The sequence below is a fragment of the Sminthopsis crassicaudata genome, chromosome 6 (assembly GCF_048593235.1).
Source record: "Sminthopsis crassicaudata isolate SCR6 chromosome 6, ASM4859323v1, whole genome shotgun sequence".
Lineage (NCBI taxonomy): Eukaryota > Metazoa > Chordata > Mammalia > Dasyuromorphia > Dasyuridae > Sminthopsis > Sminthopsis crassicaudata.
In genome coordinates, this window is record NC_133622.1 from 200105976 (window position 1) to 200125117 (window position 19142).

General features: G+C 40.9%; 1 protein-coding gene across 1 annotated transcript in view; it reads left to right on the forward strand.

Annotated features, from left to right (window-relative positions):
* The window catches only part of ABCC8 (ATP binding cassette subfamily C member 8), a gene marked incomplete in the record, with an annotated part of 117595 nt that overhangs the window by 93701 nt on the left and 4752 nt on the right, over positions 1-19142 (forward strand). Inside the window, 10 exon segments of the mRNA XM_074276771.1 lie at positions 1733-1890; positions 3061-3153; positions 6201-6303; positions 7770-7883; positions 8933-9053; positions 9486-9616; positions 10825-10903; positions 11233-11341; positions 13485-13588; positions 14510-14643. Of these exon segments, the coding sequence (XP_074132872.1) occupies positions 1733-1890; positions 3061-3153; positions 6201-6303; positions 7770-7883; positions 8933-9053; positions 9486-9616; positions 10825-10903; positions 11233-11341; positions 13485-13588; positions 14510-14643 (1146 nt within the window).

Below are 19142 nucleotides of genomic sequence, written 5' to 3' on the forward strand. Positions count from 1 at the left end.
GAGACAGAGAGAGACAGAGAGACAGAGAGAGAGAGAGAGAGAGAGACAGAGAGAGACAGAGAGAGACAGAGAGAGACAGAGAGAGACAGAGAGAGACAGAGAGACAGAGAGACAGAGACAGAGAGATAAAGAAAATCATCCAGGTAACCAATTTCCCAGAAATTATACTTTTGTGCTATAACAAGCTCTCACCTGGGACTTTTGTTCACCCTCCTTTCAAATAATTCTTTTTTAAAAGCTCTGAGTAGGGGGCAGCAAGATGGCATAGTGGATAAAGCACCAGAACTGACATCAGGAGGACCTGAGTTCAAATCTGACCTCAGACACTTCCTAACTTCCTGACCCTGGGCAAGTCACTTAACCCCAATTGCCTCAGCAAAAAATAAATAAAAATAAAAGCCCTGAGTAAAAGCCAACTTATGGAAGAGCAGCTCCAAAGTCTTAAATCCCCCTGCTTTTGTATCCTGAATCCTTGCTAATGGGGATACCCTGATTCTTTGCTCTAACCTTGTCCTTGAGGCATGGAACAGCTTTATTGAGAGGACAACATTATGACAAAACTTGAGCAATACTTAAAGAGCTAAGCATTTTGGATTGAAGTGTTAAAAAAAAAAAAAAAACCCTAAAATCTGCTCCAACCTACACACATGACTACATATATGTGGAGGTGCATATACATATACATGCATGTATATATGTGTATATAAGTATGTGTCTAAAAATTATAAACTTTAAGGTTTGAAAAATGTTTTACAAATATCACCTCACTTTATCCTCACAGGAACCTTGGAAAGTAGATAATGTTACAGATGAGTCAATAGAGGCAAGCCTAAGCTAAGTGACTTGCCCACAACCACTTAGCTAGGAAGTATCTAAGGCTGGATTTGAATCCTGACTTGAGGACAAACCTTCTAATTACCAAGATAAGTAGTTGCACTTGAGGTTCTAAGGTTAGAAAACAACATATAATAACTTTTGTCATAGAGAGGACTCAATTCAACATTTATTAATAAATAAATTGTGGACGCTTATGCCAAATGCCAGAAGGGATAGAGAAGGTTGATAAGATTCAGAATTTACTGAGAGAGCCCATACTCCCATCAGTGAAATGACTAGCAAGTAATGAAAGTAATTTTGAACCAAGGTACTAGATGTTTGATGGAGACAGAGAGTGACAAAGTTGTATTTAGAAATTCTTTCAAGGTAGAGGGATGGCAGCAGTGACCCCAAGTACAAGTACAGGAAATGCTGTTATCCCAAAGTGGGGGAGGGGAGAATAACAGCTGTAGTCCCCTGAACAAGGGACAGTTCTAGGGAGAACAGTGATCCAGCAGACCATTTGACCAAGCAAGGACGAAGCTGCTCCGTCAGGAGAGGAGGTCACCCTTTGCCCAGAGACTCTGCCACTGCCTTCAGCAGAGTGTTAGGAATGCATTACTAAAAGAGAGGAGAAATCTTTGAAACGGAAGCTTAGATGAAGAACTAGGGGTACCACATGGTACAATCCAATGGAGTCTATGAGACAGAGGGGAGCAGAAGAAGCACTCCCCCCTCCCCCAGTCTAGAACAAAGCTCCATTTACCCTACCCTAATTACATCTCTGGGATACACCATGAGTGACCAGGAAGGAGAAGATCATAGTAGATTAGTGAATTCTGAGAAATTAACAAACACTTCCTATTTGGCCATTTGCCCCAATTCTTTTTCTTCTCTCTTTCCGATCTCCTTTCAGCACATCCCTTCCACCTTAGAGTGCCTAAGTCGCTCCACAATGCTCTGTGTCTCTGCACTAGCGGTCATCTCCTATGTCACGCCTGTGTTCCTCATCGCCCTCCTGCCTCTGGCCATCGTGTGCTATTTTATCCAGAAGTACTTCCGAGTGGCATCCAGGTGACTTTTGTTTCTTGAAAAGATTTTCTTGACCCCATGGGAAATTGGTTCTGAAAGTCACTGTGTAAGTAACTCGGTCTACGGTCATCTGCATTTGGCCATGAGAACATTCTCAACAGGAAGCTCCAGTGACCTAGGGGTGGGAGACCAGACACTGAGGATAAGGAAGAGCAAGATACGGGGAGTCGGAGCCTTTGGCAGTCTGCAAAATCTTTACAGACCAGCTAAACTCTGCTGGTTAGGAAACACTAACCTGCAAATCTATTCACAATTTCAAAGAAAAATGGGACATTTTTTTGCTTGCATAAATAATCTAGATCACCCAGATAATTTTGCTGCCTTTAAACCTTGTATGCCCACATGAATAAATCCAACAATTTCTGTTTTCAGTCGACATTGATTAAACATTCCATATGGTGTTTGTTCAAAACTCACTTGGGCCACTCAGAGGACTGCCTTGACCAACTTACATTCAATAGGTAGAGAGACAGGTTGTCCCATCTACTCTGGACTGTAGTAATGACACAGAGGGATCCTACAATGTATTCCTCAAAGGATGGAGGCTGGAAGATGGGAGATCCTTAGGTTGTCATGAGAACCATCCATTCCTTCTTGACCCTTTTTTATGGTGATCTTGGAAGAAATATCATAAGGAATGTTAGACTGAGAACTCTGGGTGACATAATGGATAGAGTACCAGATTCAGGATTCAGGATGTTATGTGCACAAATCCTGCCTTAAGCACTTTACTAGCCACATGACTCTGGGCAAGTCACTTGTCCTCTCTCAATTTTCTCATCAATAAAGTCAAAGGTTGGAATTGGGGACTGTAAGGTCTAAATCTATGATCTTATGATCCTAGACACATTCCTCATTGTCACTCTTCAGAGACTGCCCCAAATTATCTTGTGAGATTACCTGGGTCATTGAAGGGCAGTTAGTTAGGGGATCTTTGTCACATCACAACCTCCGTTTGCCTCAGTTTCCTCAACTAAAGTGTGCATTACGATACTCACCTTCCAGGATTGTTATGAGAATCAAATGTGATAGCATTTGTAAAGCAAAAAGGATATAGTAGGTGCTCTCTAAATGCATGTTCCTTTCCCCTATTCACTCAGGCACCCACAAGAAAGTGAGTTAAGGCCATCATTATTGCTTATTTTCTCACAGGGACTTGCAGCAGTTGGATGACAGCACCCAGCTACCCCTGCTTTCCCACTTCTCGGAGACAGTGGAAGGTCTCATCACCATCAGGGCATTCAGGTACAGACCCATCCTCCCTCTGGGGAAGCTGTTAAGAGCAACACCATGGGGACAGGGAAAATCAGGTCATGCACCATCTGGGCAATACCCCAGACACTGGCAGAGCGGTGACTGACCTGGGTCAAGATCCACGGGGCCCACAATGTGCTGCCTGGAGCATATTGGGGTCAACTGGGATGCAAGGACAGTGTCTTAGAAAGACTATCACCTGGAAAAGGGATCAGACCTTTTCTGCTGGGCCACAGAAAACAAAACTTAAAAAGAGTTGGTTGAAATTATAGAAAAGAAAATTTTATTCAATGATAATGAAAAATCTCTCTAATAATTAGGCAGCAAAGTATGCTGGTGAAAGAAAAAAATGTATAATGTCTCTTGAGTCAAAGAACATGGGTTTAGATCCCATTTAGAAAATCTGTGCGACTTTGGACAAATCAATTAACCATTCTGGACTTCCATTTCCTTATCTTTAAAATGAGTAGATGAGCTTTGAGATCCTTTTGAACTGTACTAAGATAAGAAGTATTTAAATGTGAAATGGCTTGCCTTGAGTGTTAGGAAGTCCTCGCTGTAATTCTCCCCATGGAAGAAAAACAATAGGACAAGGGCTCTTGAGCTGAGGCCATTATTATTTGTTTCATATTTTGATGACTTGTATTTCAATGTAATTGATTTATTTTATAATTCCATGTGCTGTATTTGATGCATTTATTCTGAGGACGTATCCCTAGGCTTCTATCACAAAAAAGTTTAAAAGCTCTGGTATAGTACATACTAGATGTCTACTAAATGTTTGTTTATTGGCTGATTGACTGACATAGGAATCAGAAATAGTTGTTCAATCATTTCTGTCACATCCAACCCCCTGACTCCATTTGGGGTTTTCTTGTCAAAGATACTAGAGTGGTTTGCCATGTCCTTCTCCAGGCTATTTTACAGATGAGGAAACTGAGGTAACCAGGATTAAGTGACTTGACCAGTATTACCCAAGTAGTAAATGTCTAAAGCCAGATTTGAACTTATGAAGATAAGGCTTCCTGATTCTAAGCCCCATGCTTTATATAAACCACATGCTTTATCCCATAAATATCCATTTATGCTCCCTGGAATTAAAGGTCCTGGATTCAGATTCTGACAACACAATATTTGTGTAGTACTAGTAATGATGGTGACTTGGGCTAATGATCTTAAAGATGCCTTTCAGATGAGTCTATGGTCCTAAGTGATCATTCAGCCAGTGTTTTAAAGGGGACTCCTGATATAAATTGAGTTGGATGTCTTTTATGATTCATTCCAACATAGATCTCAAGTTGGAAAGAGCCCTATACCCCTTTTAGTCCAATTTTCTAATTTTACAGATAAAGAAACTGAGGCCCGTGGAGGTTAAATTTACTTGCTCAATATCACATAGGCTAGTATTTGAACCTAGATTATCAAGGCTCCAAATCCAATTCATTTTCCACTCGGTTCATGCTTCCATAAAGAATTCAGCCCCAATCCATGGACCACATTGATCTGAGTTGCCTTTGAATTCCTTTGCTCCTTCTTAGAACTGGTTCTTTGCTTTGAAAGAGGCTTTCACTTCTCATTATATTCCAAATTAAATCTCCACTAACCAACAAAATTCAATGTGAGGGACTGCCTGAGCCTCCAGATCTTCTCAAGATTGTTTCACTCCCCTGAGTTCAAATATCCACTGTCCCAAATCCTAGTTCCTCCTATTACTACTGCCATAACTAGATTCCCAATTCTGACATATACTCTCTGCTCCCTTCCTGCTCCTATTTTAAGTTGGCCCATATCCCTCTAGGTTCATGCTAACATATATATAAAATCTCCAGGTCCCTTAGCAGGGCACAGCAGAAGACAGCCTATTTTGACCTGGAACACTCACAAACCAGTTTGGTGCTTTCCTACCTGGACTTAGGACGGACTTTGTTTGACAATTCTTTGATCCTTGGCTCATTCTCACCTAATCAGGAAACTTTCTGAGGACTTGAATGGCTGTGGGGGCTCTGCCCACTTTTCCATATAACCATTTGTTCCTTAACCTCTCCCACTATCCAGCACCCCTACCAATGGGGGAAAAAAGATAATACCCAACAGATCCAGTTTTTCCATCACTTCAAAAATCTGAGTAATTTAACTCACCCAAAGTTTATAAAAGATAATTCTTTTTCTCACAGATAAATGCTAGACATAGTCACAAATGCAGATAAGCCTCAGTTATGAGTGATCTTGAACTTCGCCTCTCTTAGTCTCAGTTTCCTCTTCTATAAAATTAGGAGCACGGATTATACGATCTCTCTGGTCGCTTTTGACTTTAAATCCTACAAACTATTCGGTCAATCAGCCAATAAAGAAATATTTACTAGGCCTCTACTATGTACAAAGCCTTGAGCTAGGTTCTGGTAAAATTATCAAGTTTAGCTAGGACCATGAAGAATCTTTGTTCTTAAGTACATTACAATCTGAGAAACCTTAGTATGTGACAAAACTATAATCAAGGTGGAACCACTGGGGTTTTGTGCCAGGCCATTGGATCTGAGGATGCACAAACATTAACATATATTTCTTCAATATTATAGAGGCTACAGTAGCAACAAATTTTGCCTCTTTGTATAAAAGTTCTTGTTTTTTTTTTCTTTTCATCTAATGAATTAGAGAGTAGATTTGATGATTATTTCATCCTGTTTTCCCTGGGTGTCAGAGCTTATTACAGATCTCAGATTACAAGGTTCTAGATACTAAAGTATAGTAATTCAAAGAAAGGAGAAATGACTTACATATCAGTACTGTCCCTGAGTCAGAGTCACATTAAGAGGGTTACCCCCTGGGGTTTTCTGACAACACATTCATATGCACAAATACACAAATGTCTAGGTAAAAGAACCCAGCTGGGGATGGAATAAAGGGAAAATGAGTCTGGTTCCCTGTCCGCCATCCTACGTCCTCATTACAGCATGCTACCTCCTCAGCCTGTAGCATCTCAGGAAAGGAGTGGAGACCAGATGCTCTCTCAGGGGTCCACTTTTCATCTCTTCTTCCAGATATGAAGCCTTGTTCCAACAGAAGCTTCTCAAGTACACTGACTCCAACAACATTGCCTCACTCTTTCTCACAGCTGCCAACAGATGGCTGGAAGTCCGAATGGCAAGTCCAGACCCTTTGGGGTATAAGAGGAAGTTTTGGGGGTGAGAGTCAAGGGTGTATCCAAAAGTGGCCTTCAGGGGGCAGCTAGGTGGCACAGTGGATAGAGCACCAGCCCTGAATTCAGGAGGACCTGAGTTCAAATCTGGTCTCAGACACTTCCCAGCTGTGTGACCCTGGGCAAGTCACTTAACCCCAGCCTCAGGGGGGGGGAAAAAAGCAGCCTTCAGAGGTAAGAGTGAAGAGTCAGCAGATGAATTGGTTAAAAAATTTTAAAAGGTGTTTTGTCATAGAAAATCCAAATTGTCTGGTTGGGAAGAGAGGAGAAGATAAGGAAGGTGGAACCATCACGCTCATCTTCATCTTCCTCTTCTTCATTGTAATCATTTATATAGTTTTTTAAACTTTGCAAGCATTTGACAAGTTACTTTATTTGATGCTCATAACTGGTGGAGTAGATACTAATGTTCCTATTTTACCGATAAGGAAACTGAAGCACCAGGTGGTTAAATGATTTACCCAGACTCACAGCTAATTAAGTGTCTAAGGTACAATTTAAACTCAGGTCTATATGACTCCAAATTCATCCAGCCGCCTCACTAGAATTATCCATCTGTACAATATAAACCAGAATAATACTAAAAAAAATCAGAAAGATTCTAAAAATACAAATCAGAAAAATACTAGAAAGGACTTTAGAGATCTCGGTGGAGCAGTTTCATTTCTCATATTTGGTTCACCCAACAAGCATTCATATGTTGTATCTGGGAATAAATAGAAATAGAAATAAAAATAAATAGAAAACCTTGGTGAAATTGTTTCAAAAGAAGTAACCCTCATAGTGGAAGTGGGGTAGGAATGGAATCCATTCCGGACATAGAGGATAATGAACAAAGCACAAGGTGGAGAGAAGATAGGAAGTAATGGGGAGAAGCGAGAAGGAGCAAAGAAATCCAGGTTGACTGGAGCATAGAGTATATAAAGGCAAATTGTGTATGATAGGATTGGATTGAATAAGCCTAGAGCAGATGACTTATTCAAAATGTCACAAATAAAAAGCAAAAAAGCCCAGCTTGCAGCCACCTTACTTCCAGTCCCTATGTTGTTCTTTTGAGCACTTTGACAAGACCAGACACCTCCCAAATGAGGGAAGGAATTAAATCACAAGCCTCCACCATCCCTTGTGAAATGTCAGATCTAATTCATCCCCCTATTTCTTGTCCTTCCTCTTCTGTCTTCTCACTCCCTGTGTATGTATATATGAATATATATACAATTGAAAGTGTGTATATCAAGAGTGGTAATTCCCACTGTATTTTGGGTAGATTGGTGTAGGTATGAAATGTATTACTCACAGAGAGACTCCGTGTGTGTGTGAGAGCATGTATGTGTTGTGTGAAACCTTGACCTCTGTAGATAGGGAGGCTATCTGAGGAGCTTCCTCCTGAAGAGTAATCTTGTTCTCCCAGGAATATATTGGTGCCTGTGTGGTCCTCATCGCTGCTGTGGCCTCCATCACCAAATCCTTGCACAAGGAACTGCCTGCAGGGCTTGTGGGACTGGGTCTCACCTATGCCCTTATGGTGAGTAACACAAGGTGGATCCCCTCTCCTGAGGAGTGAAAAATGGGAATCCTATCCCTAATGGGTTGCTAGCACCAATGACCAGAGTCTCCAGGCCCCCAAATATTTCAGGTCAGAGTCACTCATGACTCACTTTGGTAAAAAAAAAAAAAAAAAAAAAAAAAAAAAAAAAAAAAAAAAGGAAGGAAGGAAAGCAGGAAGGAAGGAAGGAAGGAAGGCAGGAAGGAAGGAAGGAAGGAAGGAAGGAAGGAAGGAAGGAAGGAAGGAAGGAAGGAAGGAAGGAAGGAAGGAAGGAAGGAAGGAAGAAAGAAAGAAAGAAAGAAAGAAAGAAAGAAAGAAAGAAAGAAAGAAAGAAAGAAAGAAAGAAAGAAAGAAAGAAAGAAAGAAAGAAAGAAAGAAAGAAAGAAAGAAAGAAAGAAAGAAAGAAAGAAAGAAAGAAAGAAAGAAAGAAAGAAAGAAAGAAAGAGACAAAAAAATTATTAGACTTCATGCTATTCCATATTTTCCCCCCAGCCAAAGGAGGTCAAGGATCACTGCTGGACTTGGGCTGGATCAAGAAATGATACCTTTTGCTCCAGGGTTGGATATTAAAAGTTTATGGTCCAACAACCACCTACCAATTTCTTCCACACCCCATTTAGTATTGTGTTGGGAACAAGGGTCCCATAGGCAATTCTTCCCTATAACCTATTCTTCCAAATCCCTTTTCCCCAGTTGTATTCTCCCCATATACTTCTAGCTTTTTCTTGTTATAACAACTGGAATTTCAATACCTGACTTCAAGTATTTCCCCTAGAGACAAAGAACTGGATGAGCTGACCCCCTGCTCCTAAATCCATCCATTAATAAATGTTAAGTCCTATAATGTGCTAAACCCTGTGCTAAGAGATAGGAATATAAGAAAGGCAAAACCTTCAAGAAGTTTACAATCTAGTGGATCTCAACGTCAGAGCCACAACTGTTCAGTAGCTCCCAAGGTTACTTTGTATTCTGTTCTGTCTACTATGAAAGACAGTGATCGCCTTCCCATGGTCTGGTTTTCCCCATAGGTGTCCAACTACCTAAACTGGATGGTGAGGAACCTAGCAGACATGGAGATTCAGATGGGGGCTGTTAAAAGGATCCATGGGCTTCTGAAAACTGAAGCTGAGAACTATGAAGGGCTTTTGGGTAAGGAGACTCTGGGGGAAAGAAAGGAGACTCTGGGAGAGCCTTTGGGGGATTAAGGAACTCAGAAAGTTCTGGATGAGGTGACTCAGAAGGAGAGTGAGGGAGTGTTGAATAAGGGAGGTCAGGGAAAGGAAGAGAGACTTCTGGTGAGGGAAACATGGGGAAGAATGAAGGAGTGTGTGAGGGCATAGACAGAGCTAGGGCTGCTGGGGGAGGGCACAAAAATTAGGAGAGAAAGGGAATGACTACTGGGGTGGGGTGGGGTGGGAAGAACAAATAAAGCTCTGAGGTCTTCAAGAAAGAGGGCATACGGTCTATCCAGAATGGGGTCAGGTTATGAGAGGTCTGGGAACAAGAAGAAAACCTGAGTTAAGCTTTCAGAGAGACCACTTCTGATGGCCCTCCTCTTCCTTATTCCTTCTTCCCCCTCAGCTCCATCCCTGATACCAAAGAATTGGCCAGTCCAAGGGAAGATTCAGATACAAAACCTGAGTGTTCGCTATGATAGCTCCCTGAAGCCAGTCCTAAATCATGTCAACGCCCACATCTCCCCAGGGCAGAAGGTCAGTACAGACCCCTAGTGCTGGGGGAATGGATAGGAGGAAGCGGGGGTGGGGGGGAAGGGTAAGAGAAGAGGTGAGGGCCAGGGATATATGACCTCAAGCTAAGCAAGGTCCAGTCCTCCACCTGCCTTAATGCTCAACTTTCTTGGTCCAGAATCCCACAGTCTTCCTCCCACACAAAGGGCTTTAGTCCAACATACATATTTTCTAGGATTAGTGCCCATCTTTATTGTGGCCTCAGAGGAAATCAGAGTGGCAGATCCCTTTCCCCTTTTCTTGTACTGGGCCTGGAGACACTTAACATGAGTGCCCCCTATAGCAAGAGGAAAAAGAAAGAAAGGAGTTTTCTTTGGATCACCTCCCTCCCTAAGATGAGGAAGCCCTCTGCTCCTAACTAGCTCACCGGGCCCCTTGTTCTCTCTGTCTCTGTCTCTCTTTCACTCTGTTTCTGTCTGTTTGTCTCTCCATCTCTGTGTGTCTCTCTTTCTCTGTCTCTGTGTCTCTGCCTCTCTGAGTGTCTGTCTCTTTTCTCTGTGGCTCTGACTCTCTCCTTGTCTCTTGTCTCTATATCTCTCTTTCCTTGCCTTGTCTCTGTCTTTATCTGTCTCTGTGTGTCTCTACCTCTGTCTCTTTCTATGTATGTGTCTCTGTCTCTCTCATTGTCTCTATCTCTGTCTTTGCTTTGTCTCTGTCTGTATGTGTCTATCTCTCTGTTTTTCTCTGTCTTTTAGCTTTGTCTTTGTCTCTCTGCCTCTGTATTTGTGTCTATCTCTCCATTTCTCTGTCTTTGTCTCTCTGTCTCTGTTTTTCTCTCTGTCTCTGTCTGTCTCTCTGTGTCCCCTTTTCTATCTCTGCCTGTCTGTGTGTCTATCTGTGTGTGTGTGTTTCTCTGTCTCTCTCACCCCTTGTCTTTGTCTTCCTCTACCACACTCTATTTGTCTTCATACTTTATCCATAAAGTAAGAATAAAGCAGTTTCTCTTGCCCCCTACATTCCCTCCTTCATAGCCCTGGACAGGAAGACCCGATACATTCCCAAACAATTGAAATACAGACAATAGAAAATAATTTATGAACCTCCAGGCCACCCTTGGCCGAGCTCTTCCTAGAGCCTGATCAAAGACCAAAGGCAAAGTTGCCTGCCTTTCCCTGGGAGGGCATGGTCCACAGCTTCTCCCAGAGCTGCTCCTTGAGTCTTCCCTATTGCAGATTGGGATCTGTGGGCGAACAGGCAGCGGAAAGTCATCCTTCTCCCTTGCCTTCTTCCGCATGGTCGACATGTTTGAAGGTAGGTCCTCCTACTCCCAACACTCCCAACTCCCAACACAACACTCCCTGACTGCCCTTCACACACAGAGCCCACTACTTAGAAAAAGGGTCAATTCTCACTGCTGTACCCTCTCCCCATAATCATTCTTTCACCATGAGGAGTTCTGTCTGTTTTTCCGTCTGTTTAACTTGCAATGGATGCTTCAGGTTTGAATGTTTCCATGACACTCATAGCCTCAATTCACAGAGTCAACCACATGGCCTCTCCCTGCTTCCCAGCTAATTCCCTTCTACACAAGCAGTACTAAGCACAGTCCCCCTAGGTGAGTTAACCCCTGGTTAATACAGGGAGAATCGTCATCGATGGCATTGACATTGCAAAGCTGCCCCTGCAGACCTTGCGATCCCGACTCTCCATCATCCTCCAGGACCCCATCCTCTTCAGTGGAACCATCCGGTGAGTAGCACCCCAGAGGAGAAACAGAAAAGACCAGAAATGCTACCATAAGGGGAAGAGCTCCTCACCAGCTCAAGAGCCTTATGGTGTGTCCCATGTTCCAAAATAAACCCTGGTCTGGAAATCAAGAAATTTCAAATTCTAGGGTCACAATGTAAAACCCTGGAAATATTCCTTCCCTTCTCTAGAACTTGGTTACCTCATCTGTCAGTTTTCAGAGTTGTTTGTCTTTATAACACCATTGCTATTGTATAAACTGCTCTGCTGGTTCTTATACCTTTCTGCATCAGTTCATATAAATCTTCCCAGGTTGCTCTGAAAATGCATCGATTGATTTTTCCAGGTCTATACTCCTAATAAATATCTGAGGTAGGATTGAAACTGGATTTTTTGTTTCCAAATCAATACTATCTTGTTGGCACTAAAATAACTTGGCAATGCTGGCTAAAATTAAGTTTTGGGATGATAATAAATTTAGCCTCATGCTTTTTTCCATTCCCTAGGATAATTCTGCTGTTTTTCAAATGGAAAGTAGTGGCTGCCTACTCCTCCAACTCGCTGAAACAACTTACCTGTCTAGTAGTCCTCAGGTCCAAGCCCATGTCCCACCAGAGATCAGAACTCTTCTTCTAGGTCAACTAATAGATTGGACTAGATAGCCTGCGATGTCCCTTCCACCCCTGAGTTTCCATGCTTCTGTGATTTGCATTGACTGTTAAGCTTTTACTGAGGCCTTATTTAGGATTCCAAAATATACATTTATAGCCACAAAACACACACACACACACACACACACACACATCAGTACCTAGCATTATGTTGTTAGTCACTCATTCATTTACTCATTCAGCAAAAATCTTCTAAGGATTTTCTGTGGAGGTTCAGAGGTGCAAAGATTAATTTTAAAATATTCTCTGCATTTAGGGAGTATATGGTCTCATTGGAGAGATGACATATACACACCATCTGTCATAGGCAGGCATCATGTCAACCTTTTCATGAACTCCAAGTTTCTAATCTATCAGATCTGGAAAAGGGTGAATGGAAAATTGGGAATTGCTTAAAGCACCAAAGCCAAAAGGCCTCTCAGGGAGAGAGTTCTCACTCCTTCACATGATAGAGACCACTGCTTAGGGATCCAAATTAGTTAGAATTAAAACCAGAAGTTCTCAGATAAGTAGAAGGGAAAAGATAGGCTGAAAGAGTAACAGCAAGCATTCAAAGAACATCCAAGATGGCAGGGACCTCCATGGTTATCCAGACAAGAAGGAATAACCCTGAAAATATCCTCATTGAGGAGCCTGCTTGAAGACTCCAATGATTTAAAAAAAAAAAAAAAAAAAAAAAAAAAACATTCCTCTAAAGGCTCCTCATTCCACTTTTGGACAATTCTAATTATGAACAAGTTTTTTTTGTTATATCAAATTGAAATCCAGCATCTCTCTGACTTCTACCATGGGGTCCTAGTTCTGCCTTCTGGAGTTTAATAGATTAAGTTTGATCTCTGTTCTGGAGCTCAGTGGAACAAACAGAATTTTTATTCTACTTGACGGCCCCTCTTCAAATACACTTGAAATTTCCCACCTAAATTTTGGCTTCTCCAGGCTGACCATATCCAGGTTCTTTGACCAATCCTACTATCACAGTCTCCAATCTTCTATAATGAGGAGCCAAAAGCTCTGAGATCATATCCTAACGCTGTGTAACATGGGACATGTTTCTTAAACTTTATGGGCTTCCATTTCCTCATGTGTAAATGAAGGGGTTGAACCAGAGACATGAATGATGGGTCAGAAAGCTAAGAGAAGGTCTTCCCCTGGGATAAAGTGCCCTTCCAGCTTTAAATATATCTAGCCTGTGAAATATCCCAGTCACTTTCTTTTGAATACGTACCAAGTTGTCTATCTCTTCCTAAAATATAGTGCCCAGAACTGAGCACAGTATTCCAGATGGGGTTTGACCAAGGCCAGAGGCTCCTCCCTGCTGATGTCAGTTGGAAGAGGATTCCAGATCCTAGGGCAAGATCACTCACTATCTTCCCAGCCTCAGTCCTAATCTCACTCTTGGCAGTGCCCTTGGGTTGGGTGAGGCTGGACCAGGCCACTCAGGGGCCATTCATTGGGATCTCTTTGCTACTCTGCAGGTTTAACCTAGATCCGGAAAAGAAGTGCTCGGACAGCACCCTGTGGGAAGCTCTGGAGATCGCCCAGCTAAAACTAGTGGTGAAGGCACTGCCCGGGGGGCTAGGTAACTATGCCCATCCCTACCTCCCTGCATTGGCTTCCTACCAAGATGGGGAAGAGTCCTAGTTCTAAGGAGCTAGGCTGAGTCCAGTCTACGTGAAACCTAGGGTACAGATCCAGTTAGTCCCCCATAATTGTCTACACATGCACAGCCTAACTCTTCCCTGTAATAACTCCTAGAACTCAAAGCCCAGGGGCAACAAGCACATCAAAGAAACCAGGGTTTCCCGATAATAATGAATGAACTGTTCAGATTTATAGTGCCACAATGCTCCTGGATCCATTGTTTCTTCTACAGCATCTTTCACCCTTGTCCCATACTATTCGTCTGTCCATCCCTGGAACTTAGGAAATGGGTTGACATACATACCTTATGCCAGACAGTGTCATAGTCAAGATCACCTTTGCCCATAGGACAGGTGGGACCTCAAATAACCAATCAATTAGAGTTATTACAGTCAAGTAAAAGGAAGGTCTGGACCCAGGTATGCTTCAGAAAGAACTATCTCCTTTCTTTCCCACATCCCACCACAATCCAGGCCTCCGAAAACAAGATCAGTCCAGTTCCCAGTGACATAAAACCACCTAGCAACCAATAATCAACCCCTAAAAATTACATATTCATTCATTCAACAGGATTTCTTAATGTTTGCTATATACTAGGCACTGAAAAAGCAAAGAGAGAAATGTCCTTACCTCCATGTAGCTTAAATTCTCTCATAAGAAAGAACACATGCATCTCTAAGTCACATATAAAATAAATACAGTACTTGTAGTAGAAGGGAGGCACTAATAATTGGCAAGATCAAAAAGGGCATCTCATAGAGAAGTGGCACTTAACTGAAGCCTCGAAAGAGAAGATAGCTTTTTAAAATGGAGGTAAAGACACACACACACACACACACACGTCATTGCTCTTTTGCAGATGCCATAGTCACGGAAGGTGGGGAGAATTTCAGCCAGGGACAGAGGCAGCTCTTCTGCTTGGCAAGGGCCTTTGTGAGAAAGACGAGCATCTTCATTATGGATGAAGCCACAGCCTCCATCGACATGGCCACGGTCAGTCCTGGGGATCTAAGATCAGTCATAGGTGGTGATGGTTGGGGAGTTGAGTTGAAAGAAGAGGAGGGAGGGAAAGCATTTAACCCATAGTGTGGGTGTTTAAAAACAGAAATGATGTGTTTGTGGAAATGAAATGGAAAAGAGAAAATGAGCTATACTATTCCAAGTTCATGCACACGTGTATAAAGGTATGTAGACATGCTTCATATCAGCGTTACTATTGGAACAATTAAAACTCACATCAGTAGCAATATTCTCACAAGATCAAAAAAATAAATAGAGGTATAGCTGAGTAGAAGGCTGGTTCACAGGTTCTTCTTGAAGAACTAACAAATGAGTTAGCAGACTTGGTTTCAATTTGTGCCCAAAGTCATCAAGAAATATCATTTCATGGGAAGCTTGTGCATGTACGCATACAGTACTCCTGTTATGCATAAGAGACTATTATGGAAGTGTGCTCTATACACCAACATTAATTGCAGATGATGGAAAGGTAGAGAAAGTTTATGAAGAATTCAACAAGACCCTCCAAACAAGTCAAGAGATATTCTGATGCCTAAATATGGAGATTGGTATAAAAGAGGATGGCAAAAATATGTTTGAACAATTTGACTCAGATTTGAAAAAATGACACAGTCCAAAGACATATAGACTACCCAGAGACCATATATATATATATATATATATATATATATATAAATGAAAGTTTCTTTTTTTTAATTTCAATTTATTGGTGCTTTTTTAAAATCACAAGCATTTCCTAATATTCCCCACTCAACACCTCCCTCCCCCATCATTGAATTCTCATATTTAACAAAGAAAAAGAGTTAAGAATAGCAAAGCAACTACATCTGACAACATGTAGAATATCTCATTTCCTCTTGGTGACAGGGGTATTTCATCCTCTGTTCTTGAGAACTAAGGTTCTTTATTGCAGTTAATCTGAGTTCAGCTACCTTTTATACTATAGTAGTTTTTTTTTTAAATACTATATAGTAGGCTGTGCATATTGTTCTGTGAGTTTTGCTTTGTGAATATTTTATGCCAGAAGAAAATCTAACAAGAACTGAACAACATCAAGAGAGAGAAGGAGGAGGAAGAGGGGGAAAAGAGGAAAGGAAGAAGAAAAAGGAGAGAGAGAGAGAGAGAGAGAGAGAGAGAGAGAGAGAGAGAGAGAGAGAGAGAGAGAGAGAGAGAGAGAGAGAGAGAGAGAGAAGGAATCAACTATATTTTAATAAACAGGAAACAACTGGTTACTTAATATGGGAGCCATATCAGAATCAACTCTCCTTTGCAGTCATGTTATCAACTAGTTAGATCAAAGGTCAGAATCAATATTGAATTGGCAAAAGACTGAAGACATTGCAAATAATTGCAATAGTTTCTCTCTAAACTGTTCACACAAGTCACCAATGCTGAGGGGAGCAGGAATAGGAAATGGAAAAAGGCAAAGATTATCACTATTTCCTACAGAAGTTTAACCAATGTAAAAATGTTGTTATTATTAAGAGACCAATAAAGCCTAAAGCGTTGATATTCTTGACAAGTGGAGAGAAATGGAAGCCAAATGAAATACTGGTTTAGAATACAGACTCACTTTTAAGATAACCCAGAGGAAGAGGATGAAAGACAACAAAGATTATCATTCATAAAAAAATGAAAAGAAATCAAAGGAAAAATATATCCACAGAAATTTGGAATGAGACTCATGGGAATCTTGGAGATCCGAAGTAGGTAGGATCCTCAGAGGCTAGATTTTCTATTTCATAGACAAGAAATTTTATTTAATTATAGACAAGGAGACTAAGGCCCAAGAGAGGCCAAGAAACTTGACCCCTAATTCCAGACTACTTAAACTGAACTGAGTCGATATTCTGAACCTATGTAGATGAAACTAACAAGGGGATAATAAAGGCAGAAAATGAAACAATTTTGTCACCATTTTCTTAACAATCCATTTTAACCATCAATAAAGAGTAGCCACTATTTCTGGAATCTAATACCTCAATCCCTAACTCATTAGATGACAAAGGAGAAATGACACTTAAGCAGGTGGACCAGACCAAGTACACCTCCCCAAAAATCCATGTTTGAAGCAATATAATAAAAAAAATCATTGAGAAGTTATTTTATAAACCATTTCAGGGAAGGGAAGATATGAAGAGAAAAGGAAAAATCTCAGTGCCTTATATCAACTTTCTAAAAAAAGGAATGAAAACAGAAATCACTATCAACCAATATGCCTACTTTCTCCTCTTTACAGAATCTTTCATGATAATATACTTTCATATTGAAAGTACAATAGCAAAACTTTTGAAATCAAATCTTGATAGAAGAGTACATTTTAAGTGTCCTACAAGTAAGATGTGGAGGATACAAGATCCTTCTCTGGTTATTGTTGGATTTTTTTTTAAGTATTTGACTTAATAGAATAAAAAGCAGCTTTAAAGGCTGTCCTCCAATAAGACTCGTGTATCTGTTAAGATCATAAAAGTATAGTAGAGGATTGACCAGAGAATCCTTGATTGATTCTACAAAATCAGCTTGTTGAAATTACAAGACATAAAGGGCAGGTAATAGAGACAATGATATATAAGGATGTGCCCCTTTCAGACTTAGAGTATCCAATCCCAGATATTATCTGTTAGCTCAAAGCAAAAGCATTTTCTAAACCGGAATACTAAAAAGAACAACAATAAAACTGTAATGTGTATTCTCTAGCTCTCTCTTCCAAAGCTATACCAGCCACATCTTCTCTCAGGTTCTAGAGGTAACCCTTTTGAGATATATCACAACATGTACTCCGACACACTTGGAATACATATGTTATCAGCAGAAAGATTTTATATACTTAGAGTTCACATGCAGACAGGTACATGTGTAGGGAATACATATGTCCAATGTAAATTACAATCCCGGTCTTTCAGGACCCCCAGATCTTCTAGTGATATCATTCCTTTCAGGAAACAGTGTCTCAGTAAATCACTCTGCTAAGCCCCATAAGTCATCTCTGGCCCTGAGGGAAAGACTCCAAGGCTAGAGAAAGGTCTCTGCTCTTTCTAGTTTCAGTCTCAGCTGAATAGCTACACCTGGAAGGGTCCTTAGAGGTTGGATTTTCTGTTTCAATCACCTTATTTAACAGGCAAGGAAACTAAGGTCTAGGGGGTTAAGTAAATTACTCTTGAGTACTATCATGTATAATTGGAAAGAACAAGAACCCACACTCTAGAACATGCAGCAGCAGCAGCAGCACTAGGGCCTATTTTCTCCTGAGAAGGATCTGACCTCTATCTGCTGACCTCATAAACTCCTCTTAACAGCTTTCTCCTAACTCAATTCCACACCTGGGCCTTGGGCTTGCCCTCTACTTGGGCCCAGTCTCCTATGGTCATAATATTCTATTGCAAGTTGCCAGGACCAGTGATTGGAGAGCAAGGAGGAAGAGCAGAGAGAAATCCCCTCCCCTTCCTCATAGCACCCTAGATGAAACACAAAAGAGAAAATGCAGAGTGTTCTTCAGTAATTTCATTTAGTAAATGCCAGAATTGTCTAGTTCACCTAGTTTTTAAAAAAATACCAGGGATATGATTTCTCCTTAGCTTCAGTTCCTGAGTCTTTCATATGCAAATAACCATTAAAAATCTGAAAGGAATCACTCTTCTTACAAGGGGCAAATTCTATGGCTCCAAGTCTAAAAGGGGGGTATCCTTATATCTCATTGTCTCTCTTACTTTATCTTATCTTGTAATTTCATCCAGTAGATGAGGATTCAATTGATCCGGAGTCCTCTGATCAAACCTCAGATAAACAAGCTTCTTTGATGAATGAAACCACAGAGATAACATTATTAAATGAAACTTTAATTACTAGCATCCTCTAAGATGTAAAAGAGATATATATTTGCCAAAGCAGTTCACCTCAATCATGGCAAATGTCTTGGCCAAACTGGAGAACAATTCCCTATAAGTAATAAAAGTTTTCCAGAAATTCTTCATAGAATTTGGAAGTAGAAAGGGAGCTCAGAAAGCATCTAATCTAACCCATACATGATAGAAATTCCCAATAGGACAAATCCAACAAATAGTTGTTCAGACTCTACATGATGAGTTATAAACAGGAGAAACTCACCACCTCTCAAGAAAGATCACTCAATTTTTGGACAGCTCTAATGTTATGAAGTTTTTTTCTCATATCAAGTTTAGATGTGCCTCCTTGCAACTTCTACCTATTTCTCCTTGTTCTGGTATCTAGGACACAACAAAATCAATCTAATCCTCCCCCCACCCCTTCACATAGTCCTTTAAATATTAGAAATCATATCCTGTTTGAGGATGATTTTATGCTTAATGAATCAAGTCCCAGAATACTACATACCCCCCTTGATGAATATTCAAAAGAGATCACCATAGCAATCAATTTAGGAAAAACTAAATGGATGAAAAATGTCTTATCTATGACATGTAGTTAAATGGCTGGTCAATCAGGAAAATGCACAA